General features: G+C 46.4%; 1 protein-coding gene across 3 annotated transcripts in view; it reads left to right on the plus strand.

Annotated features, from left to right (window-relative positions):
• Window positions 1-13,781, plus strand: part of LOC121688219 (cilia- and flagella-associated protein 44) — a 23,083-nt gene extending 9,302 nt beyond the window's left edge. For all 3 annotated transcript variants that reach the window (XM_042067672.1, XM_042067670.1, XM_042067673.1), the window contains exons 20-33: window positions 802-932; window positions 2,556-2,755; window positions 3,917-4,076; window positions 4,390-4,567; window positions 4,840-5,334; window positions 5,609-5,812; window positions 5,959-6,154; window positions 7,989-8,096; window positions 9,648-9,778; window positions 10,767-10,883; window positions 11,130-11,331; window positions 11,901-12,061; window positions 12,320-12,454; window positions 13,108-13,781. In XM_042067672.1, coding sequence (XP_041923606.1) covers window positions 802-932; window positions 2,556-2,755; window positions 3,917-4,076; window positions 4,390-4,567; window positions 4,840-5,334; window positions 5,609-5,812; window positions 5,959-6,154; window positions 7,989-8,096; window positions 9,648-9,778; window positions 10,767-10,883; window positions 11,130-11,331; window positions 11,901-12,061; window positions 12,320-12,454; window positions 13,108-13,365 — 2,676 coding nt within the window. In that variant the 3' untranslated portion in view covers window positions 13,366-13,781. The remainder of the gene's footprint in view (window positions 1-801; window positions 933-2,555; window positions 2,756-3,916; window positions 4,077-4,389; window positions 4,568-4,839; window positions 5,335-5,608; window positions 5,813-5,958; window positions 6,155-7,988; window positions 8,097-9,647; window positions 9,779-10,766; window positions 10,884-11,129; window positions 11,332-11,900; window positions 12,062-12,319; window positions 12,455-13,107) is intronic.
• The last annotated feature ends 6,219 nt before the right edge of the window (window positions 13,782-20,000 follow it).

Consider the following 20,000-nt stretch of genomic DNA (forward strand, 5'->3'; position numbering starts at 1 on the left):
ACCAGGACCTAGCCTGCATCCCATAAAATCATTCAGAGGCTAGTCCACTCTATAGTTCTGGTTGTCAATATATGACATTGGCACCTTGCTCAACTGGAATTAACTGTCATGACATTCTTTATGTCTATTTTGTCTCCCTTGTTTTAGTAAAGGACATGTCACTTTAGTAATGAGTTTCTAACTGACTTAATGCGCTATGCATAAACAGTGGGTCTCATTGTATGTTCACCCACACTCAATCACACTCACATATAGACATACACAGACACACACACACACACACACACACACGCACAAAATCAGGTTCTGATGTAATCTACTAATGTAATTTACCACAGTGTTTACATTACCCAGAGCTATCTACAGTGCAGCCATTGTACTGTGCTGGAAATGTATAATTCGATAAATTAGATTAAATGACCCCAATTTGGACTGATTGAGGGTGGAACAAACCTGCTCAGTTAGAGGCCCGATCTAGTGAAGGGATCCTTTTCATGCAGAGGCCATGCAGAAAGGCAATGTGTGGTGTGTTTTTGTGTGCATCTGTGTGTCTGAGTCGGTGTGTGTTGAAGAGGAAATGGTGATTTTGTGTGTGTGTGTGTGTGTGTGTGTGTGTGTTTATGAGCAGGAGCTAGGCCAGACTTTTCATTACAAAGAGAAATCATGATGACTCAGGGTGTGAGTCAGTGCGTGCGAGTCTGTTTGTTTGGAAAATAATGTGGAAATTGTAAGGAAATTATGATTTTGTGTACGTGTGTGTGTGTGTGTGTGTGTGTGTGTGTGTGTGTGTGCGTGTTTTAGGAGCTGGAGCTGGATCCACGTTTCCGTGAGGAGACGGAGAGAATGACCGCCCAGAGAGTGAGAGAGGCCAGGAGAGAACTCGCCTGGGAGGAGGAGAGACACCGCGTTGGCCTCAAGAAACTACAAGAACGGTACACACACACACACACACACACACACACACACACACACACTCACAGTGACAAGGACTTAGCTGGAGCAGTCACATACAGTACTTTTTATAGTCATTGACACACACACACACACTGCATACACACGGACTAGAGGTCTGCACTCCCGCAGTAGACCCGCGGGTCCCGACGCAAAAGAGTGCGGGACAACTTTTGAAAGCTCTTTGCGGGAGCGGGCGGGATAAGAGAGATGCGTTCGCGGGTGCGGGACAAACCGAGGATTCACTGCACTCCTGCAAATTAAATATGTGCGTAAAATTAAATATGGAAACGATTAAAGTAGTGTTCATAACTATAGTTCAGCTGGATGTTCTGTTAGGCAGCATTAAAAAACGGGGTTTAAGCATAACTGATGGATAGCAGGCCTATAGCCTATATTGTCGTTTACGTGGGTTCAATTTGTTCCTGCTGCTCATTGTCAAAACTAGAAATCGAAAGCATGACAGAGGAAGAGGGCACCAGGCTAGGCCTACTTCAGTTGTTAGCTTACATTCAGAACCAAGAAACTGACATCTGGAGTCTTTCTCAGCGTGTGTGCTCCTTTCGTCAGACAGAAAGAAAAGCTGAATAGGCTATCCCTCCTGCATGCGGGCTTTAGCGGGCGGGAGCGGGACATGTTACAGATGCGGGCGGGAGCAGGACTAAAAATGACACATTAATGCGGGAGCAGGCAGGAGCGGGACAGAATATTGCGGGAGCGGGCGGGCAGACCTCTAACACGGACCCTTAAGAAAGCACACCTATGTCCTAGAATTCTATCAGACTTCTACCGCTGTACCATTGAGAGCATACTCACAAACTGCATCTCTGTATGGTACGGCAACTGCAACGCTGCCGATTGCAAGGCACTACAAAGAGTTGTGAAATCTGCCCAAAGGACTATTGGCTCTCAACTCCCCTCCATCCACAACACATATTATAAATGCTGTACAAACAAAGCTAAATCCATTATCAAGGATGCCACCCACCCAAACCATGGTCTTTTCACCCTACTTCCATCTGGAAGGCGATACAGGTTTACCTGTTTACTTTTTACTTCTGCACTGTTTACCTGTTTACATTGACTGCACCGTTTACCTGTTTACATTTACTTACATTTACTGAACTGTTTCATCAATGCCCTTGCACTGCTAACACCCAAAACTGCACAATATATTTATTTTTTATATTTCATAACCTGCGCTTAACCTGTATTTATCTAACTATACACTGTTGTACATAATTAATCTTGTCTACACAACTGCACTCAACCTGTGCAGAATGTACTCAACCTTTGGTATTTAATGCTTCTTTTGCACTTCTGGTTGGATGTCAACTGCATTTCATTGGCTCTGTACCTGTACTCTGCTAAATGACAATAAAGTTGAATCTAATCTAATCTAATATTTAACATTACCACACAGAAAGACAACTCTGCCAGCTCCATCTTCAGTGCTCACTCAGTATAAGCCTTGTGTTCATTAGACTCGGTGGTGTGCAGGTTGTGCTGGCTCATCTCTAGTGTGTGTGTGTGTTTTTGTGCGCATGTTTGTGTGTGTGCGTGCATGCATCCATGTGTGCGTGTATTTGTGTGTGTGTACGCAGGTTCTGGGACTCTCTGGTGTCAGAGACGGTGACGGTGGTGGCGTTACGTAGTGAGCACCGTATCTCCACCTACCGGCTGTTGGCTTTGTCCGACCACTTCTACCTGCTGAAGCAGCGTACCCGGACCGGGAGAAGACCTGGCATGACGGAGCGCCGTCGTAGCATGGCCGACCCCAGCAAGGGACCCGTCACTGACCCAGGTACCACACCACTTCAGGTGTGACTGGATTCTGCTAGTATAACATGTGCCAGTGGGTTTCATAAAGAAGGACGAGACAACAGACTGAAATTGGATTTGACTTGAATGAATTCCACTCACATTTTTGGTTTAGGTATTTCACTCATTATTCCTATCTTTCTTAGCTATGTTCCGAGGGTTGCCACCTGTCCAGGATTTTCCTGATTGTCCAGGATTTTCATGGTCTGTCCAGGAAAATAAAAATAAAAATCCTGGACACTGAATGACATTATTTGTTTTTATTCCACATAAGCAAAGAAGCAGAACCTAATTATGTATTCCCCCGTTTTTTTCTCAATACTGCCCCCAGGTGTCCACAACTAAAAACTGTTGAAAATATAACAAAATAATAGGTCTGCTATTAAATAAAGCAATTAACTAAACAAATAACTAGAAATTGTCATTCTTACTAATTTTAGCTATACAATTGTCGCTTAGAATGACTGTTTTTATCTTGGGTTAGATGTGCGAAAGGCGCCATTGCTTACAAACAAAAAGGTCGATTGGATGGTCAAAATGTCCAGGATTTTTGTCAGACACAGGTGGCAACCCTATATGTTCCTTAGCTAGCTTCTTAGCTACATGTCTTAGCTAGCTTTTTTAGCTACCTTTCTTAGGTGACTTCTTAGCTACATGTCTTAGCTAGCTTTCTTAGCTACACTTCTTAACTAGCTTTTGCCTTGTGATGTGTTGCTTTCTTACCCTGGAAATCCAGAGTTCTCGCGAGAGCACAATTAGAATTGTCTCTGCGAGACACTCTGGCAATGAGTAATGATGCACGTTACTTTTACCCCTTGCATCGCAAGGAACCAATCACATCGGTGTATCTGATATAGGCAGGCCAGAGGCGAGCTAAACAGATGACGACAGCACTGCAACGAATCATTTAGTAAACATTGGTCGTAGGTAGTGTTATCCAATTGCGTGCAGTGAGATTTTCAAACGCATGCTTGGTGCCGCCCCTCGAGTTGGGCCATTTTCATTATTCGTGGCCAGACCCTTAATCTTTCTAGATTACCAGGGTCTGGATTTTCCAGGCTATTGCTTCCTGTCTCCGTCTCAAGTTAGAATCTAATAGAATCAAATAGAAGCTCTAATCCCCTTTTCCCACCACTGTCCTCAGACGAGCTGGGAGCGGCTGGCTCCGGAGTGCTTCAGTCCCGCATGAAGCCCAGTGTGAGCAAGCTGATTGGCCGACAGGCAGAGAAACTCCGCAAGGTGGCCGAGAAGGCAGAGAAGGCCCGAGCCAAGATACAGAAGAGAAAGAAGGAGTGGGACGAACTGTGGGTGCCAATCAGTACCTCTGTGTGTGTGTGTGTGTGTGTGTGTGTGTGTGTGTGTGTGTGTGTGTGTGTGTGTGTGTGAGTCTGAGTAGAATTGGAAGGATTAGGTGTTGTTTTGTGATGAATCCCTTACAATGTAAATTAAGTATGATCACTTCATTCATTCATTCATTCATTCAATTAATTGATCAATAAATCATGTAGTTATTCATTCAGCCAACCAATTTGTCAGTTTGTTTCTGCCACACATATATAGTAGTACATGTGCCTACACACAGCATATATCTGTGTGTGTGTGTGTGTGTGCGCACAGCTACGCATCCAAGCCCAGTGAAGACTGTGAGGACCCAGCGGATGTCTTGGCCATCCGCAGTGCCACTGAGAACATGGGCGACTTCAAGCTCAAGACGGCCAAAGACTTCAGCGTCCCTGAACACCTGCGCATGAACGCCGAAAAGAAGAGAGCCCAGCTCGTCACTCTGGAGGAGAGGGTCAGTGGCACTAAACACCCTAACCCCGGGGCTACACCGGCCGCAAAATAGACAAAATAGCTCAACAATTAGCTTCCACTGCACTCAATGAAAGTGGCTACACCTAAAACGTAAGATCGGTGTGCACATTAAAAAAAATTAGACCAGTCTTCTAAAACTATTTTTAATGTTTTGAGCACCCATCTTTTCCTCAAAAGCTTAGTTCAACTGCAGCATATGAGGCTCCCCTGTTCTATACTTGACTATATTTGTGTGTCCATGTATGACTACAGATCTACAACCAAAAGATGGAGATGAACACCCGAGTGATGGATCTCCGCGACAGCAAGGTGGCGCTGCTCGCCTCCCTGCGCTCACTGCTCCACCGTCTGCAGGAGGTCCAGGAGCGTCTGCCCGCCTCCAAGCGCCAGCCGCTGCCCTCTCTGCCCACCCTGCTGCCCGAGGAGACCCCAGAGAAGAAGCTGCGCTACACGCGCGACACCCTGCGCCGCTACGACGCCCTGCTCAAGGCCAGGGAGGTGCAGCGAAGAGGAGGAGGAGGTGCAGACGAGGGGGAGGAGGGGGACCCCCTGCTGACAGAGCTTGGGAAGGAGGGACAAAGAGAGGAGGAGGAGGAGGAGAGGAAGGAAAGTGGCAGAACCAGGCAGACTGGTGAAGAGGAGGTGGGGGGAGAGGAAGAGCAGGAGATGGAGACAGAGCTGGAGAAGGAGATGAGGAGAGTGGAGGAGATTAAGAACCTGGATCTGCAGGACAGCCTGCTGCAGGAGGTGAGGGCGGTCTTGTGTGTGTGTGTGTGTGTGTGTGTGTGTGTGTGTGTGTGTGTGTGTGTGTGTGTGTGTTTATCTTGTATCTTGTGTATCTTGTACTCATTTTGGCTTGGTTAGGAATGCATACCTATAGAGTGGTTGTTGCTAAAATGTCCATTCATTTCCATCTTTCATGTACATGTCTTCTCCCGTCTTCGCTCCTCTCTCTATCTCCCTCCTCATCCTCCTCTTCCTCTCTCTCTCTCTCTCTCTCTCTCTCTCTCTCTCTCTGCAGATAGAGAACGCGGTGTGGTGCTTCGACGCCGAGCTGTGTCTGCTTCGGCACGAGAAGCTGAGTCTGGACATCCAGATGAAGCTGGCCGACCTGCGCCACGTCACGCTCTTCCAGGAGCTGCTGCTGCTCAAGGAGTTTGAGAAGCGCGAGAACACGCTGCAGGGACGCCTCAACGCCCGCATGAAGGAGGAGGATGAGCTCACAGTGGGTGCCAGGATTCTGTTCTAGAAGAATCTGATGTTCTATAAGAATCTGATGTTCAAGAAGGTTCTGATGCATGAGGGAAATCTATAAGTCTACATGCTAAAGTTGATTGTGTGTGTGTGTGTGTGTGTGTGTGTGTGTTGTAGGAAAAGCTGGAGGAGTGTAAGAAGCAGCTGGAGCTGAAGCGTAGGGAGATCGTTAAGCTGCAGGAGAGGGAGCGCACCATCGCCGCCACCTTCCAGGCCTCCCTCGGAGATAACAACAAGTTCGCAGAGTTCCTCACGCGCGTCTTCAAGAAGAAGATCAAACGCGTCAAGAAGAAGGAGAAAACGGGAGAGGACGGTGAGAATGTGTGGCTTCTCCGGTCTCTAGGCATTTGTAATCCAAATGTGTGTAATTTCCTAACTAATTTCCCAACTTTCCCAACTGGTTTATACATTGATTTTGCAAAATTTCCTCAGCTATGAGGTTAATACACGGTGGCAGTTAATACAGGGTTCCCGCGGATCCTTAAAAAGTCTTAAATACAACTTTCGGTTTTTAAGGCCTAAAAAAGTCTTAAATTGTCTGGGATGTCTTGAATTTTTGAAAGGGAGGTATTACATTTGCGTATGGCGCCAGCGAGTGCAAGAGAGCGAGTGAAATGTCTCCATCCGGTTTTTAGTGTATTTAAAACGCAATTGTATAAGTGACTATAAGGCAACGGGAGGAAGTGTAGTGTTTGCAGAGTGGAGATGTTTTTCACGGGTGTGGTTAAAGGTGTGAAAACGGTAATAATATGTACAAATATGCCTGACGTTTTCGTGGTGTAGCCGAGGCCTGAGCGATACGCAGGTAGGCTACGTGAGTGGCAGAATGAGCGGGAGAAAGAGTTGGTAAGCCAGTTAGCGATAGGGTGGCCATACGTTGGAATTTAGGCAGGACATAGCCTATGGATTTTAAAAGTCCTGTCCGGCGCAGCCATAAGCCGGACGCTCATTTGTCCTTTTTGGAGTTGCGCTGGGCATCATGGTTTCACAAACTATGGACACAAAGACTGCTGGTCAAATTATGCGCAGTGCTTCTGTCACTAGTCTGATAATTTGCTGCGAAGGAAGGAACCACGGACTGACAGAAAAAGAAAACAAACGTTTTCGCAATCAGGAGGAAATACTGTAGGCTACATGTTAAGTTGATCTGTTTGCATCTTTCCAGCGTGTGTTGCTGGCCTAGCCTAGGGAAGAAATGTCTACGTTATAATACCTGTAATATCTGTCAACAGCTTGCTTGCCAGCCTTTCCCAGTAGGCCTACTTCGCAAAAGTTGTGAAATATAGCTGCATTTTTTTATGTCGGCGACTGGCTACATAAAAAAAACGTGCGTTCATAATATGTGCGTGTTTGAGATGAAACCAGCAGTTTTCAGCAGGATCCGAGGAGGACCTGTCTCTTAATTAATTAAAGTCAATGGTTTTACAAGCTTTGGTTGGTTTAGATACAGGTATGCTTAGGTATGCAAAATGTAAAGTCGTGGATTAACTTTAATTTGCTGTGCTGCATATGGGGCAATAGATGCACATAGTAAATTATATAAAGTAGGCCTATTAAAATATTTAAATAGCTTAGTCTAACTTTGAAAAAAATATTGAAGGGAATCCAGTCCAGTGCACATGTCTTTGACAAGTAGCCTAGGCTACTACAGACACAGGTGAAGAACAGTCAGCCTCAGCCAGTAAGCACAACCAGATATGTACAGCCAGCTTCAAAAGCAAGCAGCCCAGACCCTAAAATTGGGCATTTATAGCTGTGAAGGTAATTCACACACAATTATTTTTCTTTCGCCAAAATATATGTGGTAACTTCTGTAGACATCTAAAATGGGGTGGGGGTTAAAATTAGTAGGGGAAAAAAAACTATTGCATAAAACAGTTTTAAGTTGTCGTATGTATCTTTTTGCTGTGGTATAGTCTTAATTTTTCCATTTAGATGTTTTGAAAAGGTCTTAAAAGTCTTTAAATTTGCACTTGGAAAATGTGCAGATACCCTGTTAATATGGTAATCGTTTTTTTTTACATTTTTTAACAGGAATACTGTCCTGTGGTTTATACACAATGCGGCGTAATGCAATGTATACACAGGAAATGACTGTATGTGTCTGTGTTTCTGCCTGTTAAGCATTGTTCTGTGTGTTTGGACAGAGGAGGATGAGGCCAGCAGTGAGGACTCGGATGAGGAGGACTGGGATGATGATGAGGATGATGAAGGCTCTGAGGCAGGGGCCCTGGATGACAGCGTGTGTCCCCCGAGTGAGTACCTGATCTCTACCTCTAATCCTACACACGCACACACACACACACACACACACACACACACACACACACACACACACACACACACAGTTCAATGCAAGGCAGTGCTTACAACTAGGGTTGGGCACCGAAACACGGTTCTAGTATGGCACCGGTGCCGACGCAAATGGTAGTAACTGCATCGAATAACAACGTGGATTTCGGTGCCTCATATCGGTGCTTAAATAGCTTCTTTTTTTTTTTTTTTTAATACGAGGCATCACTGCATGTCATGCGCCATCTCTAACGTCTTGCTCTGATAGCAACACATCCATATACAGTTAGCTAACTTAAACACTACAACCAGAGGGGTGCACCACATAGGCCAGTGGACAGTGTTTGACAGCTTGCGTGAGCCCACATAGCTTACTTTAAAGTGATATCGCAAGCTCCTGTCAAAATCTAGCAGTGGGCCTAACTACACACAAGCAAAAGGCTATGAAACAACATCAACAGTAGCCTATGTTACACAATATCCTTGCTAATGCGCTAACTGGCATTTATTTGAAATGTTATCAGCAAAGTTGTAAGGTGAAAACTGTATTTCATGGTGTGTTCTAAACAACATAATGGCATATTAATCTTTCATGTGCATGAAGCCCATATAGCATCACAATGAATTTGAAGATCATGTTAAAAGTTAGCTGGCAAAAACATAAATATGTAGGTTACATACCTGATGTCACTGAGCTGTCAAAGAGGCTACGAAACCATCTCCGTACGTTATCGCTAATTAGACTCAGCTGACTGGTGTCAGCGCATAGCCATAGTTGCTGTTAAAATGCCTACTAGGCTAGCGCTGGGAACCTAAACACTTCAACACCGACATGTAGCCTAACATGTTCAAAACTATTACGTGTTATGGGTTAAGACATGAAATTTCTTGAAGCATTTGGGAACACACTAAATTAACTGGAAAGTAGAGTCCCTGTTAGATTAGCAGTTTTATGGAAAGCGGTTTTAACATACCTTATGGCAAACCGCCTACACTGGATAAACTAAAAAGCAGAGCTTTAGCCTACCATTGTGTGTGCATGCATGGCAAGCTGTTTTAACATTTAAATGTATTATTTGTAGGAGCAATGAGATATTGATACTAAATTGAATATAACAGTTCAATTTCATGTTCAAATTTGTCTTATCAATAATAAAAAAAGCAATTCATGCTTTAACCATTTAGTTTAAGTACCGGTTCAGGCACCGTTTCGGCACCGGCACCATTTTAAAAGTATCGATATGGCACCGGTATCGGATAAAACCCAAACGATACCCAACCCTACTTACAACACACACAGCTCAATGTCATCATGTGTATGTGACCTCCACAGCTAACCACAATGCCGTCATGTACCTGAGCTGCATAACTAACCTCACACACAACATGATGCCATCATGTACAGTTGTACCTAAGCTCCACAATATGTGTGTGTGTGTGTGTGTGTGTGTGTGTCTGTGTGTGTGTATATGTCTGTGTGTGTGTGTGTGTCTATGTGTTTGTGTGTGTGTTAGACTGTGACCCGGAGCTCTTTGAGAACACAGTCCAGCTGCGTGAGCGGCGTCTGGACCTGGAGGAGCTGCTGGCTGAGGAGAAGAAGACGGCCGACAGCCTCAAGAAAGAGTGCGATGCACTGGCCAAGAAAGTCAGACTCCCCTGCTGCACTCACTCCTCCCCCTCTCCTCTCTTCTCCTCTCCTCCCATCTCCTCTATCTCCCCTCTCCTCTCCTCTCATATCCTCTATCTCCCACTCCTCTCCTCTCCTCTCCTCTATCTCTCCTCTCCTCTCATCTCCTCTATGTCCCTCTCCTCTCTTCTCCTCTCCTCTCTTCTCCTCCCCTGTCCTCTCCTCTCATCTCCTCTATGTCCCACTCCTCTCTTCTCTTCTCCTCTCCTCTCCTCTCTTCTCCTCTCTCTCCCACTCCTCTCCTCTCCTCTCATCTCCTCTATCTCCCACTCCTCTATCTCCCACTCCTCTCTTCTCCTCTCTTCTCCTCTCCTCTCCTCTCTCTCCCACTCCTCTCCTCTCCTCTCATCTCCTCTATCTCCCACTCCTCTCTTCTCCTCTCTTCTCCTCTCATCTCCTCTATCTCCCACTCCTCTCCTCTCCTCTCATCTCCTCTATCTCCCACTCCTCTCTTCTCCTCTCTTCTCCTCTCATCTCCTCTATCTCCCACTCCTTTCTTCTTCTCTCCTCTCCTCTATCTCCCACTCCTCTTCTCTCCTCATGCATGGCACCCTGCCCTCCTCTTATGTCCTACACTCTTTCTCTCACACACACGCACACACACACACACACACTTACACAATCTCTCTCACTCACGTAATCTCTTTTTTTGGCTTTTCCTCTTGACCATTTTGGGTCACTGTTCTTTCTTGTTTTCCCTGTCTAGAGGTGGATTTCTGTTAGTGGGCTGTTGATCTGTCCTGCAGGACATTTTAGACAGTTTTATTAGAATAGAGGACTTTATTTCTAAACAGATTTACCAGGTTCTGAACTGTGAGAGCATTTTAAAGAGAAAATGCCTGCACTGGTCTGAGATCCTGAAACTGAAGTTTACAGTTACACTGTAGTGTAGCTCTCTCAGGTGCTGGTTGGTGCTGTGTGGTTACTGGTGTGGTTTGTCCTGCAGACAAAGATTGTGCAGACCACACTAGATGCAGCAGAGGGCGACCTGGAGCTCTTCAACCGGGAGAAGCAGCAGAAACTCAATGAGCTGGATGTGGTTGTGCCGCTCCGACTGCACCAGGTGTGTGTGTGTGTGTGTGTGTGTGTGTGTGTGTGTGTCTGTAATTGTGTTAGTCTTAGAATATATTATAGTCACTGCATTCACCAATGCACAAACATGCCTTGAATTGAATTACGCTTTGAGACTCCCATTTGTGTGTCTTTAAAGTATGTGTGTGTGTGTGTGTGTGTGTGTGTGTGTGTGTGTGTGTGTGTGTGTGTGTTGTGTATCTGTGTGTGGGTGTGTGTGTGTGTTATTTGTGCCCAGATTGAGTTTCTGGTGAACGGCACGATACCCAGGCGTCTGGGTTCGGCTCTGGTGCTGAACACGTCGCCGCTGGTCCGCCTGCAGAACCGCATCCGAGAGCTGCAGCAAGAGAAGAGCCAGCAGAGGGAGCTGTACCACCACGCCCGACAGCGGCACGTCACCCTGCAGCATGAACACAAGGACATGCAGGCCAAGATAAAGGGTACGTGTGTGTGTGTGTGTGTGTGTGTGTGTGTGTGTGTGTGCAGGGGAAGCTGTACCACCACGCCCGACAGCGGCACGTCACCCTGCAGCACAAACACAAGGACATGCAGGCCAAGATAAAGGGTACGTGAGTGTGTGTGTGTGTGTGTGTGTGTGTGTGTGTGTGTGTGTGCAAAGAAAGCTGTACCACCACGCCCGACAGCAGCATGTGACCCTGCAGCACAAACACAAGGACACGGGGCAGAAGTAGGCGGGGAGAGGTGGGAGGTGGGGTATGGGGGGGACAGTTGGAATCTTACTGTTTGTCATTTGATTTAGTTGTGTTAAATTGGGTAGGTTGAGCAAATGGATGAGTGTTATTTTGCGTGTTGTATTGTTGTCATCATGGGTTCAATTGCCAAGTCCTACGTGATGACACTAGCTTTGGTAAAATTACATTTCTGTATAAACTGTGTGTGTGTGCGTTCGTGCGTGCGTGCGTGCGTGCGTGTGTGTGTGTGTGTGTGCGTGCGTGCGTGTGTGTGTGCATTTGTGCGTGCGTGTGTGTGCGTGTGTGTGTGTGTGTAGAGCTAGAGAGCCGCTGTGAGCACCTGATGCTGAGGAAGTTTGGGAAGCTGGTGGATCTTGAGGGGCTGCAGACGCTGTCTGGTAACAGGGTCCTGGAGGAGATGAGACAGGAGAGCCGCATCAGGGAGCTGACCTACGCACAGGAGGTCAAGGCCTGGGAGGTGTGTGTGTGTGTGTGAGAGAGAGTGAATGTGTGTGTGAGTGAGTGAGTGAGTGATTGAGTGAGTGAGAAAAAGAGAGTGAGAGTGTGTATTTTAACCAGAAGGCCAGAAGAGTTTATCCTTTATGTGTGTGTGTGTGTGTGAGTAAGTGAGTGAGTGAGTGATTGAGTGAGAGAGAGAGTGTGAGAGTGTGTATTTTAACCAGAAGGCCAGAAGAGTTCAATCTTTTTATGTGTGTGTGTGTGTGTGTGTGAGCAGGCTAACGTGTGTAAGGCTCGTGAGACCCTGACACAGGTGACCCGTCAGAACACAGAGAGACTGCGCTGCCTCAACAGCCTGCTGTGTGAACAGAAGGAACTGGAGGACAAACTCAACAGCAGACAGAAAAAGATGGTAGGAAAAACACACAAGCACACACTCTCTCTCTCTATCTCTCTCTCTCTCTCTCTTGACACACACACACACACACACGCGCACACACACACACATCTGGACACAAACAGGCTCAACAGCGGGTAATAGATGATATAACTCACACATGGAAACTTTCACACACAAACAAGCCAAAAATACATAGCACTCATAATTCACACACACACACACACACACACACACATACACACACACACTAACACAGAACAGCTGTCAGAGGCAATTTTTGATGCAGATGTAGACACTCGTATTTCAACACAAATACAAAATCATCTAATCTGTATCTATGACCCTCGCACATACACACACACACACACACCAAAGCTTTATAACTGGAGAAGAATGATATAACTACCTGCAATCAGATGTTGGTGTATGTGTGTTTTTGCGTGCGCGTGTGTGTGCTTGTGTGTGTGTGTGTGTGTGTGTGTGTGTGTGTGTGTGTGTTTTTGTATGTGAGTGTGTCTATGTGAGTGTGTGTGTGTGTGTGTGTGTGTGTGTGTGTGTGTGTTTTTGTATGTGAGTGTGTCTGTGTGTGTCTGTGTATGTATGTATGTGTGTGTCTGTGTCTGTGTCTGTGTGTATTCATGTCTGTGTCTCCATGTCTCCGTCAGGGTGCTCAGTTCCAGGGTGGGCGGCGGGCGGACGCTGAGTCCAAGCGTGGGCTCCAGGAGCTGGTGGAGTCGCAGGCCCAGGAGGGGGCCATGCTCCGGCAGGAGATCGCCATGCTCTCCCGCAAGGGTGGACACATCCTGCCCCCGCCGCAAACACCCCTGCAGCCCAGCCCGCCCACACACACACACACACGCGCGCGCACACACCACACCACGCGCCAGATACATATACGCACACAGCTCTCCGGCAATCAGTAGAGGGTGGAAATCACCATACAGACACACACACACACACACACACACACACACACACACACACACACACACACACACACACAGTCACACAAAAGAGACACACACAAATGAACACACACACATTTGCGCATGCATCACACAGACCACACCTCCCACCAGATCTGCTTATACACATCGCTCCTCAGCAAGTAGTAATGTTGTTCAGCTTCAGATAAACATTTAACCTTATACACACACACACACACATACACTCACACACATGCACACAGAAAACAAAACTGTACACACATACAGACTATTTACACAAATTCACAGATGACATGAACTAACTCTCTGGCACTTCTATATATCACACCTCTATTGCTAAACTTAATGATTTATGCCCAGAATAAACTGGACTGTTTTGCTTGAAGATCAGATATGTGAAGACGCGTGAAGATCACAGTCGTTTTGTGTCTCTGGTGTTTCCTTTACTCTCCTGTCGAAAGAGGGTGCTTCTGAACACCACACACACACACGCGCACACACACACACACACACGCACACACACGCACACACACACACACACATACACATACATACATACTCGTCTGTGAGAGTACACATGATGTATTGTGCACACGTCCACACACATTGGCCTGTTTCCTGATGTTTTGGCTTTACTCGAAGAGGCCGCGGCCTGTTGTGTGTATTTGCTGTCTGCTCCCCTCATCACATGTCTGAAGAAGGCCACTTCTGTAGGTCTCTGCGAATGCATTTGAATGTTTTATGCCTTACTTTAAAACAGCAAGCCCAGTCACTTTATTTATCGCCTCTGTCTGTCTCTTCCTTTGGCCTTGCTCCTGCTCTGTAACCCCCTCTCTTTCTCTCCCTCTCTCTCTCTCTCTCCCTCCATCCCTTCTTCACCTGGCTGGGATTGATCTTCTTGGCCCCAGGCTCTCCTGTCTCCTGTTCCTGCACTTAAAGTCCCTGACACATCTGGAGAAGCGCTTTAGAGCACTCTGATGTTCCATCAGCAGCTTTGTGTGTGTGTGTGTGTGTGTGTGTGTGTGTGTCAGGAATCCAGGCCCAGGTTGAAACTGAAGTGCACATGTGAGTGGAGGTATGTTTGTGCATGTGTGCATGTATTCATTAGCCTGAAAACTGAGGGTAAGTGAGGTGGATTTGTGTGGGGTTGCGTGTGTTTTCGATTGGGTCACCTGTGAAAACAGCACAATCCAACAGAAATGGTATTTTTGTGTATGCCTGTGTGCATTTGTAGTAGCATCCATATTTGACAATGTGCATCTTTGTTCTCACTTAAGTGTGTGTTCATGTGAAGGCCTTTGCTGCAGGTCAGAGTAAGAGAAAAGTGTGTGTGTGCGTGGGGGGTGGGGGTTAAAACGAGAGAGCAGCACTTGAGTTTCTCCACACCCTTCACAATGGCCGTCCAGGAAATCAACAGGAGTAAATATGGCCCATAATAACCACGGGCCCTCATAAAGCGGGCTGGGAATAGGGGCGCAAAGCGGCGGGGTGAGGGGTCGCCACGGAGACCCTGGCCAGACCGGGAGGGGCCCTTTGTGGTGGGAGCGGTCAGCAGGAGGGGAGGGTGAAAGGGGATTAACCCTGCCCCAGTGGCTCTGAATGGTGCCCCCACCACCCCCGCCCAGCTCAGCCCCGCGGCCCCAGAGCCCCGTTCCCATGTGCTCCCTGCCCCCCCCCCCCCCTTATCACGCTCACGCTGGAGTCAATAGAGCCTACTCACACACACACAGGCACACATGCACATGCACAATCTCTCTCTCACACACACACAGGCACACACACACACACACATGCACAATCTCTCTCTCACACACACACAGGCGCACGCACACACACACATGCACAATCTCTCTCTCTCACACACACACAGGCACATGCACACACACACACACACACACACACACACACATGCACAGTCTCTCTCTCTCTCATACACACACACAGGCACACACACACACACATATGCACAATCTCTCTCTCACACACACACAGGCACATGCACGCACACACACACATGCACAATCTCTCTCTCTCACACACACACAGGCACATGCACGCACACACACACATGCACAATCTTTCTCTCTCACACACACACAGGCACATGCACGCACACACATGCACAATCTCTCATACACACACAGGCACATGCACAATCTCACACACCCATGCACACGTATGCACAATCTCTCTGTCTCAAAAACACACACACACATATGCTCACTCTCTCTCACAAACACACACGTACAAATACATACACACTCTCACACATACACGCTCTCACGCACTCTAACTTGTACACTTACTCTTTTCCTCTGAAGTTATTCAATCACTCACACACTGTAACACACTATTGCACCCTATAACACACAGGCATACTCATACACAGACACTAATATACAAGGATACAAGGAAGTTTATTGTCACATGCATATAGTTACTGGAAGTAAGAAATGCAGTGAAATTATGTCTGGTGTCAGCCTATTTGTGCATTAATGGGGGGGGGGGGGTAAAAAGTGCAGTAGAAGAGGGGTTTAGTAATATGTATACATGCATGTTAATGCTCTACACAAAATAGTTCACACACACATTTACAAACACACACAGACACAAACTAGTGCACAGAAAGACACAAACATTAACAAAAATGTTCCCACATTTACCACACTCAAACCTTTCTCATCGATACAACATAAATTGACTAAATCTAACTGTTATCAACTCACAAACACACCCAACACTGTCCTGTACACACCTGTTGGTCGGCACACACACACACAAACTCAAAAAACACACCACACCCACCGATAGCCCTTTGGACAGCCACACATTTCCCTATTTCCCTTCATTCAAAGCTGCCCCCTCCTTACCTTCATGAGCGGTGGACACACTCAGACAAGCACACACACACACACACACTGTCTAACACATTCACACATAGAGATGCACACAAACTGTTTTACACAACCATATACACACAGACATTTGTACACCCTCTCTTACACACAGACATATAGCCACATTCTTTCTCTCTCTCTCTCACACACACACACTGACACACACACCATCATTCCCAAAGTACAATCTGTCTGTCACACACACTCAGTCACTCACTTGTCTGTGGGACACAATAGAGGGTCACAATGGGGCAGGGCAGTGGTGTGAAACCGTCGACTTAAGCCCTCAGGAGGCTCTTTGGCTCTTCAGGCTTGGCCATGACGCATCTGAGCCCACTTTAGAGGAGACGCCCCCAGAGCTGGCCTGGACACCGATCAGCTCGGGGCGCAAGCCATGAGGGGAGACTGGGTGAGGTTTAGAATGGGTTTCTAAAACTGAACTGAGTGGTGAATGAATACAGTTCTGGTTTAAAGCTTGTGTGTGTGAATTGTGTGGTAGGAGCAGGCTTCACTCAGTTTCTTATTTATTTTTGAGAGTGCTTGGCCAAACGTATAAGTAATACCAAAGAAGAAAAGGCCGCACTTTGCATACAAACGTGTTTATTGCACAGACGCGTTTCGGCTTCGTGCTTTCCTGTGTGTGTGCTGTCTGTATACCCATAAGTGATCTTCGGGGGGGTTCTCATCTTTCAGGCATAGAACACCAGGGGGCAGTGTCTACTCCTGGGTCAACATTTGCCCACAGAACTAGAGTAAATATTTCACTGTCACGGTTGTACCTATTTTAATCTTCATCCCTAGTGATGAAGTCTAAGTAATATTTTACCACACTGGAGTGAATGTGGCTTTGTGGTATTTGTATTTGTTTACAGAGAGGTAAACCATGTGTTGAACCATGCTTTACCCTCCTTGAATGGCATGTTTGGCTTTATTTATATGTGTGTGTGTGTGTTGCCTGTTGATCTAGCCGCGTACTTTGTTGAATTCCTTCAGACTTGAGGTCATCTGAAATAATTTAGCAGACATATTGTTTTGCCTTCACACAGATTAACACCAATTGTGTATGTATGAGGGAGCTTTGCGTGCTTGTCTGTTTACGGTAAATGTCTGTGAGTGTGCATACCTGTTTGCTTTAGTGTATGTGTGTGTAGCCAGGGCTTGTGTGATGAATCCTGTGAGTGTTCGTCTGTCTGTGTGTGTGTGAATGTGTGTCTGTGTGTGTTTATGTGTTTGTGTATTTGTGTAGTGTGGTGTGTGTGTGTGTGTATGTATTTGTGTGGTGTGTGTGTGTGTGTATGTATTTGTGTGTGTGTATGTATTTGTGTGGTGTGTGTGTGTGTGTGTGTTGGGCACAGTGTCATGCATGGAGCAGCTGTGCGGGTCTGTGATCTGAAGCAGGCTGTTGCTTGCTGTAAAAATATTATCGCAAGTGTTTATTATTACTTCAGTGTGAAACAGTGGGAGTGTTGTATGTGGCATGGACAGCCGGCCATATACACGTGTGTGTGTATATGTGTGTGTGTGCATGTATGTGTAAGTGTGTTCTGTGTGTGTGAAGCGGAGTTGAGTTGGGAGGGGGGGCTTGCCTAGACTCTCTGTTTCCCACCGCCCAGCCCATCTCCTAGTGCACCATGGGTAATGGGCAGGCCTATTGGAGTTGATTAGTTCCGGCTGAGTCCCAGATTGAGTTCTGACAGGCTGGAGAAACGAGCTCCCAGCATGAACCCTTACACACACACACACACACACACACACACACACACACACACACACACACACACACACACACACACACACACACACACACACACACACACACACACCACCCCCACTCTCTTTACTCCTGTCTGCCAAACAATAGGGCCAGCATGAGAGGACTTTTTAAACTACTCTGCAGCACTACATAGACCCCCCTAAAAACACACAGACTCTCACACACACATAGACAAGAAAAATCTATTCCTAGCAACACAATGCTTAACCACACTGCACAAACACACAGCCACACAACAAACTTCTATAATCCCAGACAATGCTCTCTAAACAATATTGTTTACAGAGGGATTGACCAGTTTAATGAAAACTACTACTATGTAAACACTTTGTAATATAAGCATCAAGTTTAAGTGAAAAGAAAGCATTATGCAACATGAGTCCGCAGACAACAGTTTCTAGCACAAACGAACAAATAAATAACATGGAAGAGAAATGCATTGTCCAGTCAGCCTTGATTTTTGAATCTGGCTAACCAACATCCACCTGCAGTCTCAAGCACACTGAGGATCGCACCCCATCATCCAGCTGCAGGGGTCACGCGTGCGTGACCTCATTGACCAGGCCTCGATCAATGCTGGGACTCGTAGGCTATTAGAACTCCACCTCAGTCCACTCTCAGGAGACTGCAGCCTGGATGTATGCCTTTAGTTAGACGAAGGCATAGTTACACATAGAAAGGTATCTGCAGGGGTGATATAGTCTATCAGAGAGGGTTAAAGCTAGTAATCAAGGATCTTTGACTATATGGTGTTTGGATAGCAGAAATGAATGTACATCTGAGGTGATGATGCGGCCACATTCAAAAGAATGCACCACATGGGAAATTCCACTAAGCCATGGTATGGATATTCACATAATACTTATAAGACATGATACATTATTGATATGTAATAATAGTATGTATACTAGATGCAGTAATCAGGTAATAATGGAGAAGTGTAAATGCCATAAATATGTTGCACTGTCTCCTTACACAGTGCCAAATGATTAATAAACAGCTAACCCATACCTATGGAATGTGACCTTCACAGATTATAACTTTCACAGAAATACATAAATAGATATAAAAGTACAACTTTTATAGAAGTAACTTAACAGAATTGATTGACTGCAAGTTTGACGTATGCAACTTCAAACTCACATATGCACAAAACATAAAGTATAATGCAAACATTATGCTTCACAAAACAACAGCCGGAATAGAAAACAGATGTGACGCCAGAGTCTATAGTAAGACCAATAATTCCTCAGCTTTCTTTCACTAGGCCGATCAACAACCATGATGCCAGCACCCTACAGACACACACGCACGCACACATGCGCACACACACAAATACATGCACACACACACACACGTACACAGCATCCACGGCATCATCTCGCTTCTCGTCCGACTAGGAGCTTCACAGGGCATGTCACGCTTGGTCCGCCACCCCCACGGCCGGCGCTGCCATGGCATTCCAGCGGCGACGCGCCTCCACACCTCAGCAGTGTGGCGTTTCTGTCCACCTCTGGCGCTTTCTCCTCACCCACCAGGCGCCCTGTCCTGCCACTCGGCCGCCCTTTCTCCCTCGCCACACATAATTGATTAAGCGCCCGTTTCCATAAATCAATTTGAGACGCACATCAGTCAGCTCTGAAAAGAGGACCCCCCCCCCCCTCTCTCTCTCTCCTCACACACATACACACACACATACACACACCACACACACACAAACTCCCCCATGCTGAGCACTCGCTATTTATCTGGCTCAGAAGAATAGCGCTCTGAAGTGAAAACCCTTTCACACAAACACTCACGCGTACACACAAACAGCTTCACTAGAGTTGCACTCTCGTATGCATGCTTTACTACACAAACACACACACACACACATACTCACAGAGACCCCTCTCTATATCAACTGGACATCTTATGAACACTGAACAAAACACACT

This window comes from Alosa sapidissima, chromosome 17 (genome assembly GCF_018492685.1).
Source record: "Alosa sapidissima isolate fAloSap1 chromosome 17, fAloSap1.pri, whole genome shotgun sequence".
Classification (NCBI taxonomy): Eukaryota; Metazoa; Chordata; class Actinopteri; order Clupeiformes; family Clupeidae; genus Alosa; species Alosa sapidissima.